We start from the raw sequence: 16575 nt of genomic DNA, 5'->3' as shown, positions 1-16575 counted from the left end.
GTTTCAAGTCCCCCATTTTTAATTTTGGTGAATATTTGAAGGTCCCCCATCACTTAAGTGCAATTTTAATGACATGGCAACTAATATTTGATCCAGTCACTTGCCACGTCACTATTTTTATTTTAAATTCAATTTTTAATTATTAACTTAATATTTAATATTTTCATAAAACATTTTATGTTATTTTATGGATTAAATTGAATCTTTAAGTATTGGATTGTCTTCTTCATCCATCTCAACGCAAGAGTAGCAGAACTAGGGCAAAGTCTCCATCTTCATCCTTCAACGCATGCGTACGAAGTCTTCTTCTTCAATTTAATTCTTCGCCCTTTCTTCTTCTTTCGTTTCGTTTTCCATAGATGTCTCAATGCACGAAGGCGAGTAGTATCGGGGCTACACGTTCATGTCAGTTTCGAAGCCAGTGCAGGTGTGGGCTTGAAGCTCCATTGATGACCTCATGGACTGATTCGAACCTAGGCAGACGTTTTTTTGGGTGTGGGATGTACAAGGTAATGTTATGGTTACTGTAACTGAAAGTTTACATTTTCATCTCATATGTATGTAGCAGCAGAATTAATTTGTGATTCTATATATGTGTGGTTTGCAGGTACATGGCCATAAAAGGTGTAGCCACTTTGTTTGGTACGACGATGAACTCTCATCAAGGGCCAAGGAAATTATTTACTCCCTGCAGAAAAAGTTGGAGCATGAAAGGGATAGATTGGATGAAGCTAATACTAAAGTAGCAGATGTGAAGATGAAGTTGAATGCAATGAACTTATTGATGAAATTCTCAGTTTCAATGACATTAGTTATGGCAGTAGGACTTGTGATGCTAAATGTAATGAAGTAGGGTTTATGTGATTTTAGGGCATCTGATTTTACTTGTGTTGTTAGTTCAGTTCAGTTGTAACTTGTTCTTTGATGTCAATTGTAATGGATCTTATCCCCCTTGAAATTTAATGTAAACTTGTGTTTTAATTGAAATTGTGTTTCATAGAATTGACTTGAATTGTAATGTTCCGCTATACAATTGAATTGACAAAATTTGACCATAACAAGATAGCACAACAAATTAAATTGGCAGCACAAGATAGCACAACAAATTAAAACATTGACCATAACAGAAAGTTAACAAATCTTGCCATAACATTGACCATAACATTGTTCTAGACATTAATCATAACTTGTTCATGACAATAACTTGTTCATGACATAAACATAGCATGCTCTTGTTCATGACAGAAAGTTAACAGACCTTGCCAAAGCATACATAACAAAATAGCTTAACAAAATAGACATAGCAGACACTTGTTCATGAACTTGCCAAAATAGCTTAATCAAAATAAACATTACATAAACTTGAATCCTATCACTATTCTTGAGTGGGCTGTGTTGCAGGTGGTCCCTGGGATGATGAAGCAATCTCAGCTTCATTTGTCTTAGTCTTTGCAGCCTTAGTAGCCTTAACCTTTGCAGCACCCTTAACTTTAGCAGCACCCTTACCCTTAGCAGCACCCTTAATCTTTACCTTCTTGTTCCCACCAACAGGTATGGATCTATCTGCAGCTCTTTTACCCTTGCAACTTCTTATGTTATGTCCAACAGCTCCACATTTCCTACATGAGACTGTTGACAAAGTCCTTGGCAGCACATTAGAGTTTCTTGGCTCATCATTTGACTTGTTCCTCATCTTTTTTGGGCGCCCAATAGCCCTTCTCATCAAGGGTGGGTTGACTGCAACTTCTCCATCAATAACAGGCCACAATTGTGGTCCATTAGTTGGATATATTATGTTGCCATAATACTCCAAATATTTAGCAGTCATACAAATAACAACCATAACACTTGATTAACATCAAACATTTAAAATTTAGCAGTCATACAAATTACATATAGCTACAAATTACATAAAACTCTTACTTGTAATAATCATCAACATAATCTTCTGGAGATTTCTTCATTTGCCACATACATGAGATTGCATGGCTGCAAGGAATACCATTCAACATCCATTTCCTGCACGAACATGTTCTCTCTTTGAGATTGATACATAAAGTGTCTCTCCCATTAGTAACTCCAAATATTGCCATGTCATCATCACCATGCCATGTAGGAGTCCAGCCATGAGCATTCTTCTTGTTCTTTTCAATAATAACTTGGATATTAGGGCATATCACTCCACTGTACTTTTGCATCATTTCCTTGTGACTTGTGATCCTCTTGGTGATGTAATGTTTAATTCCCTCTAACAAGCTTATAATTGGTTTGTCCCTGTGTTCCAAAATAGCTCTGTTAAATGCCTCACACCAATTATTAACTTGAAGATCACACTTAACATGTGTCTTGAAGTGTGATCTAGACCAAAATTTTGCAGGTGTTTCCTTAATATCTTTCCAAGCCTCTTCATTCAATGCTTTAAGCCTAATCATTGCTCTCTCCCATTCTGGAATGGTAGTAGCCCTTGCTGCACTCCAAAAGACCTCCTTCAAAACCAACCCTGAAAATTTCTTCTTCCAATTTCCATATAAATGCTTTACACACAACCTCTGCTCAACATGTTCACTTATTCCTTGAACAGCTGGTACAAGTCCCTGAAAAACCATAAATCAAAAGCCACGGTTAAAAGACCACAGTTAACATAAGTTAAATAGACGTGCATAAAACCATTTACCTTTTGTTGATATGAGATAAAGGCATATGAAAGCTTATTAATTGACTGCAAGTCTTCAAGGAGAAGATTTATGAACCATTCCCAAGAACCCTTAGTCTCTGCTTCTACAACAGCATATGCAATGGGAAATATTAGGTTATTCCCATCACTCCCAACTGCTGCCATCAATTGTCCACCATAGTCACCTTTCAAAAAGCATGCATCCAGACCTATTAAAGGTCTACCGATTTTTTTAAAAGCAACTTTGCATGCATTCAAACAGACATATACTCTTTCAAATACAGGCCCATTACTTGAATCACTACACTTTAAAATAACATTGTTGTTGGGGTTAGAATTCAAGAGTTCTTGTGCATAGCTCCTTAGATGTGTGAACTGATCCCTCCCAGCACCTTGTAACAATTCCACAGCTTTTCTCTTAGCTCTATATGCCTGGTCTATTGACAGCTTCACACCCCATCTCTCAATTGATATAGCTATCAACCCAGCTGGTTTCATATTAGGAGTATGTCTAAGAATGTGGACAAACTGCTTTGCCAACCATTCAGTCTTTGATTGCCTATTAAGGCAGTCCTAGCATAAGCATGTTCTTCATACAAGGAGGTGATTTGCCAAAACTGATTTCCAGCCCTCTTACTAAACCTCAAATGATAATTGCAGCCTTCTTCACAATTGACCACCATCCTTTTTGCATCATTTTTTTTAAGTACACATTTTTGTTGTTAACCATTGCATACTCCTTGACAGCATCCTTAATGATATCCTTGTTGTTAAACACCAACCCTAACTTGAACCTTTTATCTCCACAACTTTGAAAATTTGGAAAATGTTCATACTCTTCTTCATCTTCACTACCAGGTTGAGTGTATAGCTGATCTGAGTCCTCATCCACAACATTCTCAGTTGGCATTGATGATGTATCTGTAGGTAACACTGTAGTCCAATCCAGTTCTATAGACTCTTCATCAATATCAGGTGCAAAGTCATCATCATCATCTGTACCACCATCGATATTGTTTTCAGCATCATTCATGTTATCACCCTCACAATCAGCATTTGCCTCTATCCCAACATCACCCTCACCATCAGCATTATCCTCTACACCAACATCATCCTCACCATCAACATTATCCTCTACTCCAGCATTTTTAGCACCTTCAGCATCACCCTCTACCTCATCATTTGTAGCACCTTCAGTATTTTCCACTCCTTCACCATTTTTCTCACCCTCTACAGTTGCATTAGTACCATCCACATCCATTTCTACACCCTCATCAACTATTTCAGGTATATCAATGGCATGCTCGACATATACATTCACAATATCAAATCCCTCAACATCCTTGATAAACCTTAGTACATCCCTGTTATTTTCTATAGTTGCCAGACCCCTAGCAAAACTAAACCTAGGATTCACATACCAAATACACTTCAGACTGGTATATCCCACCTCATGAATCAATTTCTCTAGTTCTATGTATGATATATAATCAACATCCCATGCCCAAATTCAATTCTGTAACTATCCCATCTAGGTACCATTTAACAGGACTGTGCACAAGTTTACCACGATGGTGAATCCTTAGCTTAATTTTTTGGGCAATAGCTGGCCTGAATAAGACAAATTTTAGGGTTAGGTTTTTAGATTAAACAACATTTTGTTTTCATTCGTAGGGACCACAATCAAATCAATACATAAAAAATTAAGGTTTTTAATAGTTGGGACCACAGACAATATAAAACACATTGGGACCACAGACAAAGATGTTCAAATACGTACCTGAAGCAAAACTTTTCATCTTCTTTCAACTTTGATGAAAGTGGAACTGGGAACTCTTCTGACATTGCAATGAAGTTCAAGTCGAAGGTGGATGCACAACGGAGATGAACAAGGTTGAGCAAAAACTACGAGAACGGAGCTTAACTTGGTTAGGAGCAACTTAAGTATGTTATCTGAAAAAATTGAAGAAGACGAAGGTTTACGAGGGAAGATGAGGATAGGGCAACTGATGATGAATTTAATCCATAAATTAACATAAAATGTTTTATGAAAATATTAAATATTAAGTTAATAATTAAAAATTGAATTTAAAATAAGAATAGTGATGTGGCAAGTGACTGGACCAAATATTAGTTGCCATGTCATTAAAATTACACTTAAGTGATAGGGGACCTTCAAATATTCACCAAAACTGATAATGGGGGACCTGAAACTTGGCTTTTTTAGTTTGGAGACTAAAAAGTTAAAAACATCAAAATAGGGGGACTAAAAGTGCATTTAAACCTACTTAATAAAGATGCTAATTTATCACATCTGTAGTTAGGAAGTCAGTTAGTATTTTTTCTAGTTATTAGTGTTGCATCTTTATTGCGTAATAAATGTAAAGTTATTATATATATATATATATATATATATATATATATATATATATATATATATATATATATATATATATATATATATAAAATAAAGAGAAAAGGAATGTAAAAGGAAACACAATTAAGTAATGTCTCTTAGGATGGTAATTTGGCTCATATCCTATGAGTTTCCGTAAAAAAAAAAAAATTCATAATAAACAGGATAAAAATCTACAAAATAGGTATGGGCACAGGCACACATACCCATTAAAATAAGCAGGTATGGGTGCAATGATCGGTCACCAATTTCTCTTATACTCCGCGATTTATTTGGTAAAAATCGGTCATTTCGGTAACACTGTGAACGGTTTGTTCTTTGTTTTTAGTAGTTCTTTCATGTTTTGCTAATCTAATTGTTTTTGATAAATTTTAGTAGAATAGTTGCTTTTGATCACTTTGTTGGTAGTTATTGGTTATTTCAGGTGTAAGGAAGAATCGCCGAAAAAATGGGACGAGAACAGAAGAAAACAAAGTCAAAATTGCAAAGAAAGAAGCTGACGCGGGCGCCAGTGTCGTTTGACACACCCACGTCAGCTGAAAAAAAAAGAAAAAAAATGCTGCTGGGAGCTGACACGGGCGCCAGTGTCATTTGACACGGCCGTGTCAGCTGTTAGATGAAAACAGAGTTTTTTTAAAGAGAAAACAGAGGCTGACGCGGGCGCCAGTGTCGTTTGACACGCCCACGTCAACTGTTGCGGCCAGAAATTGATTTTTTGAGCTGTTTCATTATTCCAAGTCTCATTAAGGGCGTTTTCGACTTTTTACATGAATGGAATGTAACCTAACACTACTTAGTCCTAGTTTGAGAGTTTGAAAAGGATCTTGGATCATATTGAAGAATTTTACGGTGAAGAATAGAAGCTATCAAGGGTTTCGGAGAACGGAGATTTTCAACGGCAATCGCAATTGAAGATCAAAGTATTCCCTAATTTTTGTAATGTTCATCATCTTTCTTTATAATTCTTTGAATATTACTATGAGTAGCTAAACCCCCCAATGCTAGGGGGTGTCCCTGAATTGCCATTGTTATGAACTAATTTTCTCTCAATTTATGTTATTCAAGTTTTAATGAGTTTATCTTCATTGTGCAAAGTTTTTAATGCCTTTTCTATCGGACAAATAGTTTTTGGATTTACGGTTGATGTTTAGGTCGGACAAACCACTCAACGCATGTTGCACAATAATACTTCGGTAAAAATTGCTTAGGAATGAGGATTTCACCGTAGTAACCGTTTAATTCTTGATATTCATTATTATAGCACTTGTTGTTATCGTTAATAGCTAAGGAATTAGGATTAAAGATAAACACCAAAGGTTTTCCGTTAAGGAATTAAGGAAAACAACTCTTGAGATTCGGTAGTAGTTCATTATAACTGTATTTCATAAATTGGGGAATAAAGTTCATTGCGCGGCAATTTAAACACCTAACCTAGCATGCTTTCTCATATTGTCAAGAACGATTATTTTACTTTTGCTTTTATTAGTTATAATTAATATAAATTCTCTACAAACAAACAAATCCCATGATCTTTTGTTCAATTGAATAATCGTGAAACTTATATTTCCTACGCAGTCCGCGAGTTCGATACTGGGTATAAACCTCTTTTTAAAACTACATTGATGAAAAATAGTACACTTGCTAATTTTCCGATCATGCAGGCACGAGTATCTTACTATCCACTCCGCTGATACTCTCACTACATATTTATATAATGTCATTAATGTTATCATATAAAAATATGTTTATCAATTTCTTAAAAAATATATCACTATTAAATTTTTATAACTAGTCGATTTAATTTAACTACAAACATAGGTAAACAGGTACGGATATGGATATTGAGGACCTATAGAATACGGGTATGAACATTGATGGCCACGCAGATATGAGCTCTGGTACATAATTTTTTTAAACTGTTAGTATGAAGACGGGTAATATAATACCTTGCCCAAACTCAACTCATTGTCATCCTTAATGCCTCCCTTTAAGAAGTAAAAAATCATCATAATTTTAGTAGAATTAATTTTACTTTGCAAAATTGATTCTATGTAAAAATAAGATTTATAGCTTTTAAATTTAAACATAATTTTTATATTAAAATTTACTATTTGATTTATTTTTTTAAGAACTTATACCAATATAAATCATTTTATTTTTAATTTATTATTAAAATCAACAATTTTTCAAAATCAATCATTCATAATCAATTTTTTCCCACCGCATAACCTACCTGTATATTTCAAATACAATATACTTATTTATAGGATCTTGTTAACCACTGTCCTCAGGGTAATGGTTAAGCATTCCAAACGAAGAAATTATTTTATAGAAAACTTAATATTTTAAGAGAAATGCTACTTGTACACTTATGTGTACACCCACACCGTAATTTATACGGTAAAGATATGTTCATCATTTTTTTAATCATTTTTTTTCACTTTGATTTGCGTGCAGCACATGAACAAGTGCATGTATATACGGTGTAAAGTGTTCTGGTGTAGGAAACTGGTGTATGCATAGCATACCTCATATTTTAATTTTCAGGACATTAAATACGCAGATTACCGAAATAAATTTACTATTTTAAAGTCATAACCATTACCCTGAAGGTATTGGTTAGCATTTCCCTTATTTATATTCAACAAATGTTCATCTCTTTTGCTTAAATGGCAAGTTGCAAATTATTAAGTCAAACTAAATAAAAAAAGTAGGATCACAATTTTGCCTAACAATAGTAGCTGATTTAACTCACTTGATTTCTTTGCTTAGACTGGTCCTCAATGTGGGGATAATATGAACTTAATTTTAATTTCCAGAATGCATTAATTTGTTGTGAATTGGGGAACAAGCACTAGCTTATTTTATTAAACCATAGGTTCAAAAAGCCATTTATGACGGACAATGCTGAATAACGCATGCCTATACTCTTATAATAGTTAATTGTTTTTAAAATATTATCATATAAAATAGAAAAATTACAAATTTACTTTTAATAATATTTCGATGGATCTCAAATTGGCATTAGTGCATTTATGAGTTTATTATCCATTTTGAGTATAAGAATTCTCATTATTTTATTTTTTAGAAAATACGTCTTGTTATGTTGAGGAGTATGAGTATATTGTTAATGAAGAAACTTTGATAATGCCATGCTTGATTGACACTGAACTATGGAGGTAGAAGAAGAAGGTGAAAGAAGATGATAATGATGATGAAGATAAGAAAATAGTGTATATGATATTGATGGCTATACAAGGCAAGGGTTTATATAGTTGAGGTTAGTTACACTTAATATAACTAACTTTGCACATAGTGTAACTAACTGTCAAAACTAACTAAACACCTCCATATATCTAATGGATAGCCATTTCTCTAATATGCATAAATTAAGTTTAACTCCGATCTATAAATAATATTGAACTATTTTAGTCAGCAGAAATATTGTCCTACAATCCAGATTAATGGATATAGTGTAAATTTCTAATTCTCACATACGATAACAATGTTTCGATCAACTTTAATATCGTGTCACTGTGGAATAATCCCTTTAAAACAAAATTTATTATTTTATATATTTAAAAGTTGTTATTAACATATAGTTTAATTTGTGTCGAAAAGGTTATAATACGAATCAAATATACTAAATTTTATTTAACGTTACATGATAACTTAAAACTTTTGTAATCACTCAATATTAAAAATTTTATTACTAAAAAGATATTTATGAATTTTTTAAATTTAAATATCACATCATTTATATAAAATTATAAGAATAAAAATATAATTTATCAGTAAAGTTCATTCCCTTTCCTCTCCTCCCCCGGTAAACCAAACATATTTTTAATTAGAATCTCTCTTCCCCTCCATTCTCCTCTTTTGAACCAAACACATATAATTTTAAAAATATTCTTCAACTCTCCTCCCATTCCCTTCCCTCTATTAAAATTCATCTCCTCCCTTTTTTTTAATATGATTATTGCTTTTGATTGAAACAACCTTTGAAAAGTCCTAAAAAATAATGGATTTGCTAATTCAAATTTTATAATTAATAGTTTCCAGTTTAAATAAGGAATATAATTAGTGATTGAGTTATTTTGTAATAATACTAATATTTTTTGAATTATTTGTTAATTTTCTTTCTGGTAATTGTAATCTCTATTAATCTTGCAGTTTGGTCTAGTAGTACATATTTCATATTTGGGTTATTAGAATATGCTCCTCTCAAAATTTTATATTTAATTTTATTAATTAAGTATAAATAATTTTTATTTTGAGACAAGTTCGTACAGAAGTTTGTTCGGTCTTTAAATCAAGATTTCTAAAAAAAGTCTCTATAAAAATTTTAATAATATATTTTAAACATATTTTAAGCTATAAATGCTATTTTAAAATAAAATTATTGTTTTAAAACTAACACTCGTACTAAAAAAATATCATAAAAACTATATAAAAGAGGAGTAATAAACATATCTAATACTGTTTATAAAAAATTCAAATTCATTATCTATTATAGTAAAATATAATAAAATATATGTTGAAAGTTTTATGATGTGATAAGTGATACGCATTTGTTGTTTGAATGAATTAATGTGGGTGACAATATCTTGAGATATAGATATTCTTTTGATAAAAAATGTGTTAGATGAAAGTTAGAAGTATTGTCTATAATTCTTTTGAAATTAGTGAAGTTAAATAAGATTATTTTAATTGTTAGAACTTTGGAGTCATAAGTTAGTATTGGATCCAATTCAAAAATTCGACAAAAGTAGCTTTAAGATTTGACAGAGCTGAATCATACATGTTATAGTCTAAGTCAGTTCAAACATGTTGTAAGTTGAAGTCAGCTCAAGCATGATATAGTCGAGGTGTGTTCATGTTTAATACACCATGTAGTTTGATGATTTAATAGATATGTATGTCATGTAGCTATCATCATACTTTAGATAGATATGCTAGTAGTCTATAAATAGGTTGCTCTCTCACATGTTAAGAGAGGTTGGTTGTTATTTTTCATTTGTAATCATTTAACGATCTATGAGAAAGTGAATTGAATAACCGTCATAACCAACTCTCTCTCTCTCTCTCTCTCTCTCTCTCTCTCTCTCTCTCTCTCTCTCTCTCTCTCTCTCTCTCCTTTTTCCCTCTTTTCTCTCTTCTTGAACTGAAAGGTTTCTTGTTTGATCAAGAAACTCTTTCTTTCTCTTAGATTTACTTTTTTCTTGCCATCAATTTCTCAACAAATTGGTGCGGCGAGCATGGAGAAGATGTCATCAACGAATTATGAGATTGATAAATTCACTAGAGTAAATGATTTTGAATTATGGTGCTTGAAGATGTAAGCTCTTCTTGTTCAATATGGTTTGTTAGAAGCATTGAAGGGATCGGAAAAAATGGATGAATCCCTAATGGAGAAGGAGAAGACGACAATAATTGAGAAAGCCCACGTGCCATCATATTGAGCCTTGGTGATAAGGTTCTCCAGCAGGTCTCAAAGGAGAAAACTACAGCAGGTGTGTGTTACCTTGGAATTTTTGACACACATGAAATATAAGTCATTATGGTCAGTATCCTAAAGATTAAGGGTATGAATGCTTATGATGTCGACTAGGTCAAGTCTTGGTCGAACCAGGATTTTGGTTGTGTTCATTCGGGTCTGTCGAAGTAAGGCTTGTAATTCTCAGTCGGATTTTCATACTGGAGAGATAGAGTCATGCAATTCTAAGGACTTAGAAATTTTTTGGGTTCTTTTGTTGTTTTAAGCAAAGTCGAGTTGAACTTTGGTGGATAAGGACAGGCAGTTTTTCAAAGACACGTGGAAGCTTGTCGGACAAAAGGTTGCATGAAGTCGAAGACATGGCAGAACGTGCTTAATCGACTGTGATCGACGGTTATTTTAGGATCTCTATATAAGAATATATTTTTTTCAATTTTTAGGAGTCTGTATTTGTTACATTTCTTAAAGAAACTCAAAATATCCGCGTTACTAAGAGAAAAGAGTGTCATTTGAAAAATATATGTATGTGTTCCATGTTATTAAACTTCAGGCAACTTTACTTTTACTGCAAATTTAAAAGTTTTTTCTTTCTTCTTTCCAATTATCAACATTATCCCATTTCTTCTTTACTTTATACTTTCCATTAAATTTTCTATTATTCTTAGAAGTTAAGTTGTGATCACCAGCATTTACATTACCATAAACAAAACACAAAATCAATAACACTTAGGCACTATGTCCTAGGATTACTAGTCGATATTCCTGCAAGTAACCTTTAATAAAGAGACTAAATATTGTTTATGAAAATCAAGGGTAAATAATGTGTAGAACAAACTCGAAGGTTTGTACATGACCAAGTCGTTGGTCAATCGTCTCTACTTAAAGCAGCTCTGTATTCATTCAAGATGAGTGAAGATAAAGTTTTGACTGAACAACTGGATATGTTCAATAAATTGACTCTTAATTTGGAAAAAATTGATGTTAGCATCAATGATGAAGATCAAGCATTGTTGTTGTGTGCTTTACCAAGATCTCATGCTCATTTCAAAGAAACTCTCTTGTATGGAAGAGAGTCTCTGACTTTTGAAGAAGTGCAATCGTCCTTTTACTTTAAGGACTTGAACTAAAGAAATGAGCATAAGCCACCATCTGTTGGAGAAGGTTTGTCTGTAAAAGGAAAATTCTCGAAGAAGGATGGTAAGTTTGAGAATAAAAAAGGTAAAGTTCAACAAAAGTCTTATGGTGGTAATGCTCATGCTATTAGGTATTACCACTGTAATAAGGAATGTCAAATAAGAAAAGGGAGTCCTGAAAGGTTGAAGAGTAATGGCGATAGCAAGGACAATGACAATGCAGTCATTATTCAAAATGATTACGAATCATATGATAACCTAATGGTTTTGAGCAGCAATCATAGCAAGGAATTGATTATGAATTTTGGTTGCACTTGGCACATAACTCCAAACAACGATGTGTTTAAGGAATTATGTGACCAAAATAGTGAATTAGTGTTGCTAGGAAACAACAAAGCCTACAAAATTGCAGAAATTAAATCTGATGAAGTTCAAACTCCAAAATTGCAGGAATTTAATCTGTGAAATTCAAGCTCTTTACATTAAAAATTATACTTTCTTTTACTCTCATATTTTTTATATATAGAGTTGAATGAGATGCATCCAAAAATTTTGTTAAGAAAAATTACCATTAAGCCAAATATAAATTACATGGCCTTCAGTTAAAATTTTAGTTTTTTTAATTAACTCTTTTATCCAATTGATTCAAACTATCGAGTCATACCGAGTTTGAGCTAACAAATCAATCTGAATTATTCGTTAACTTTATTCAAGCTGAGTTTAAAGTTGAAAAAAATAATGACAAACTCAAGTCGGTTTTTGAACCAGTCCAACTCTTGTCAAGTCGAACCAATATGAATTAAGTTCGACTCAGCTCGAGTTTCCACTCTACCCTTAGTTGATGCTTGCGGGGCATTTTAACTATGGAAGACTAATTTTTTTCAAGTACAATTTTCATCTTTTTGAATCATATGTTAATAATTGATAGCAAGTTTCTTTTCGAGAGGGAATTCAATCTATAATGAATATGTACGCTGCTTGAAAATGAATATGTAAGTAGGATCTTTGGGCTTATTTAGAAGCTTGGTTAAACCTAATTTTTTTGTTTTGTGATAAATTCAATTTCATGCCTTTACAAGGTGAAAAAAAGGGTAGAAGAATGCTTATGTTGAATTATGATATGAATCAGTTTAAAGATTTTATAAATAATAGAGAGCTGAATTGTCTTTGATTGGATGTCAGATCTCTTAGGTGGCGGAGTGTGTGATTTCATTGTGTATAAAAATATCTTTCAAGAGGGGTTCTCAAATTACTCTCCAATTTTCTTAAGTTTTTATGTGGTCAACTGAGCACCAAAGCCTTATAGAATGTTTACATGTTGGTCCCAATCTACTGGCTATCTTGATTTTGTGAAAGAGTTGTGGCATGAATTTGAAGTGGTTCAGTGGGAAGATTTTGTGTTGAAAGATACATTTAAGTGTATAAAAGGGACTATGTGATGTTGGCATAAAATTAAACACTTGTCAATAATATGAAAGATTGGATCAAGGTCAAATTACTTCTAGGTTATCTTTGAGTTTTTGGGTGTTTTGTTGTTTGTCTGATATTTATCTACAATATAAGAAAATAAACTGTTCTAGAAAATACCATCATACCCCTCTACTTCTATATGTTTCACGTGTATGCTTTCTCTTTCAAACAATTCATTTGTTTTGCTTACTTCTCTTTCTTATCACGTTTCTTTTCATTTCATGATGATGATACATTGCTTCCAATGCATGGCTTGGCTCACATAATATCTAATTCAAATATTTTAAATCTTTTCTTGAAAACACAAATATTTTCTTTCCCCTTATTTTACTCAATAGTTTTTTCTTACTCCTACCTATACTCTCTCTTCAGCAACTTTCTTTTACATTCTTTTTTCTTATATTGCCACATATTTTTAGTAGTTATATGTTAAGGTTTTTGGTTTTGTTTGTTTTACTGCTGTTTACGTCTATTGAATAATAGACTAAAGCTTGAAAATGTAGACTAAAGCAGCTTTTCAAACCAATTTTCTCTTTTTTAAAATGTATAAATTATAATAGAATAAAACTTGGAATTGTAGACTAATAGACTAAAACTTGAAATTTATAAATTATAATAGACTAAAACTTGAAATTTTCTCATACTTTTTTCATTCATAATTTTTTTAACTTCTATTTTTTTATCATATTTCTTTAGCTTCTATTATTCACATATTTTATAATAAAATTATATTTTTATTAAAAAATCTTATCGATCTAAATGTTTTTATCGGTATCAGACATTTTTCTATACATTCAATTATTATTTTTTTACGGGTACCGGATATTTTTCTATACATTCAATTATTATTTTTTCACAGGTACCAGACATTTTTCTATACATTCAATTATTACTTTTTTACGGGTACCTGACATTTTTCTATGCATTCAATTATTATTTTTTAACGGGTACCAGACATTTTCCTATTAAAAAATATACATCTGAAACAAATATGCGTCCCGTACCATAACCCGTGCGAACGCACGGGTTTATTACTAGTTTTTCTAGTAATTAAATCTCTCGCAATCATTTTTTTTACATCTTTTAAAAAGAGTTATTTTTGTTAAAATCTCTTTTGCATTCATAAAATTTCTCTTTAATAAAAGTCAACGCAAGGTGATTCAAATCAAGATGTTTGTTATTAGATTAAAAAATCTCATACATATTCATGATTCAAATCATACAAATTCTTGACTCGAATCATGAAATTTTTGTTTTCACATGAATTTACTTTTGGACACATGATTAGAATGAGGAAATGTCATAACTCGAATCATGAGCAAGGTACATTCTCTGATCTCCACTTTTACTACACGCGTCTTGAATCTTGAACTGACTTGGACATTAGAGTGTTAACCATGCAGGTCCACCCTTCGTCGCCGCAAAGGAAATCAACATCGTTGGTTTAAGATACTCTGTTCAGCAACTGCATCCAATTCTAGTTCTTGAACGGAACAGTAGCATTGTCTATGATAATCAATTTATGATTTGACTTCTGATTCCTACGATTTTCATGATTTCAGATTCAATTTCTAATTTACTAGTTCATAACCTTCTTAGGTCTCCGAATCAAGAGCATTCAGAATCGAACGCAGAGATATGTCATATTTGATAGCAAGGAAACCAAGTCTGCTCCAAAGAAACTTCTGGACAACAATTGTCTCATTCATATTTCCTCGCCCGACATCACCGTTTCTTAGAGAGTTTATTAGACAAAAAGAGTGGTCCAAGCTTCTTCCATAAGGGTCGGGGAGATGGGCCTCCTAAAAAATGTCACCTTTGTTTGGCCATAGCCTTGTACCCATGGCAATCCAGTCGTAAGTCTAGATCACCTATAAGCAAATACTTCGGGCCCGTTTGTTTTGGCTTTTTTTAAAAATGATTTTTATAGTGTTACATAATTTTGTGAAAACAAATTTTACAAAAGCTTCAAATGAAAATTTGTTTGAATAGTTATTCTTAAAATGTGATTTTAGGTATTTCATCTATTTATGGAAGAAAAAAATTGGATATCAAAATTTCAAAAAATCACTTAATTTTGAGGCTATTTCAAATAAATTTTCACAAAAATCATTTTTGAAATACAACTTTTTGAAAAAATTGCGATTTTGACTAAGTTTTAGTCTTCAATAATGTATGTTTGTGTTAAAGGATGTCAAAATTAGTATTTCATTTTAGAAAAAACGAATATAAAAAAATTGTAATATTTTGAAAAACGATTTTGAAAAATCTATTTAAGAAAATACAAAGAAAAATCCATTTTTTAAAGCTGAAACAAACAGGCCCTTAGTCATGTCTCTCCTGATCAGGGATGATATTCACACCAAAGTAAGAGGGGAGCGAGAATGTTGTCGTTTTAGTGCTCAAAAGGCGTTGTGACGGAATATTCGACAAAGATGGTTCTGGGGCCTTAAGGTTTAAGCGGTCGTCCTCAAGCTACATTCTTGAAAAAGCCAATCATCCAACACTATCTCGGCAGACAAAGATAAGGTCGAATACATTGAAGTGATGTTATGGTTGAAGGTCTATTTATCTAGTCATTCCCTTGTTTCACTGTAACAAGTTCACTTCATTATGAATATAAGTATTTGTCTATCTTTTATTTTCTTCCTCTGTTGTGTGCTTTCTCGTTTATCTCTCTTTAAGAATGCAAAAGTCATAGATGTTAAAGACTACACGCATTTGTGCGTATCCGATAAAGACTACATGCATTTGTACAAAGTCAATACAAATTAAACGCATTCTATGAATCTGGCGCATCCAACCTCCTTCGAATCCAATCAATCCAATGGCGTCAAGCGGTGAAATCTGACTATGTTCACCTCGATCCGAGCCAAGCCTTAGGAATAGGGACAGAAATCCTACCTTTGGCTGGGGAACGGTCCTCTATGACGCGGAACAGAGTACAAAGATGTATAAACATCTCACCAAATACAAACCCCACCATAGGCAAGCATATATACGTTGATTCAATAAATTATAATTATAACAAACAAATACACAAAATCAATGGACGCTAATTATAGCGAACAAACACAACATCCAAACATGGCAGCTAATATTTTTAATGTTTAGCCGCAAATCACAAAGACTATTGTCAAAGCAATAAGGGTTCTAACACCCAAAGTAGATAGCATTTCGCAGCTTCCATGAATCAGACTCACGGGTCTCTTATGAACACTTAAGATGCCCCTGTGGCAAACAAACTTTACATTGCATGGATCTCTATAAAATACTAAATTTTATTTTTGGTCCCCATAAAAAAAAAGGATATTTTAATCTCTACAAAATTATTATGCACCTAGTACTATGTATCTTTTTAAATGATTGTTTTGCAAACATATTT

The 16575-nt window shown here is 32.5% G+C and overlaps 2 protein-coding genes across 2 annotated transcripts; one reads left to right on the top strand and one right to left on the bottom strand.

Annotated features, from left to right (window-relative positions):
- The first annotated feature begins 359 nt into the window (after positions 1 to 359).
- Positions 360 to 853, top strand: LOC131628997 (uncharacterized). Its single transcript, XM_058899800.1, has 2 exons — positions 360 to 509; positions 608 to 853. Exons 1-2 carry the CDS (start codon positions 360 to 362, stop codon positions 851 to 853), a joined length of 396 nt encoding a protein of 131 aa, XP_058755783.1.
- Positions 854 to 1375: 522 nt separating this feature from the next.
- On the bottom strand, positions 1376 to 3172 carry LOC131628996 (uncharacterized). The gene is made up of 3 exons (XM_058899799.1): positions 2675 to 3172; positions 1924 to 2594; positions 1376 to 1847 (listed from the first exon to the last, which is right to left on the bottom strand). The coding sequence occupies exons 1-3, from the start codon at positions 3170 to 3172 to the stop codon at positions 1376 to 1378; spliced, it is 1641 nt and encodes a 546-aa protein (XP_058755782.1).
- Between the last annotated feature and the right edge of the window lie 13403 nt (positions 3173 to 16575).

This window comes from Vicia villosa, unplaced genomic scaffold (assembly GCF_029867415.1).
Source record: "Vicia villosa cultivar HV-30 ecotype Madison, WI unplaced genomic scaffold, Vvil1.0 ctg.000494F_1_1, whole genome shotgun sequence".
NCBI classification, from domain to species: domain Eukaryota; kingdom Viridiplantae; phylum Streptophyta; class Magnoliopsida; order Fabales; family Fabaceae; genus Vicia; species Vicia villosa.
Note: the sequence above shows the minus strand (reverse complement) of the source record. Positions and strands in the feature narration are given on the sequence as shown.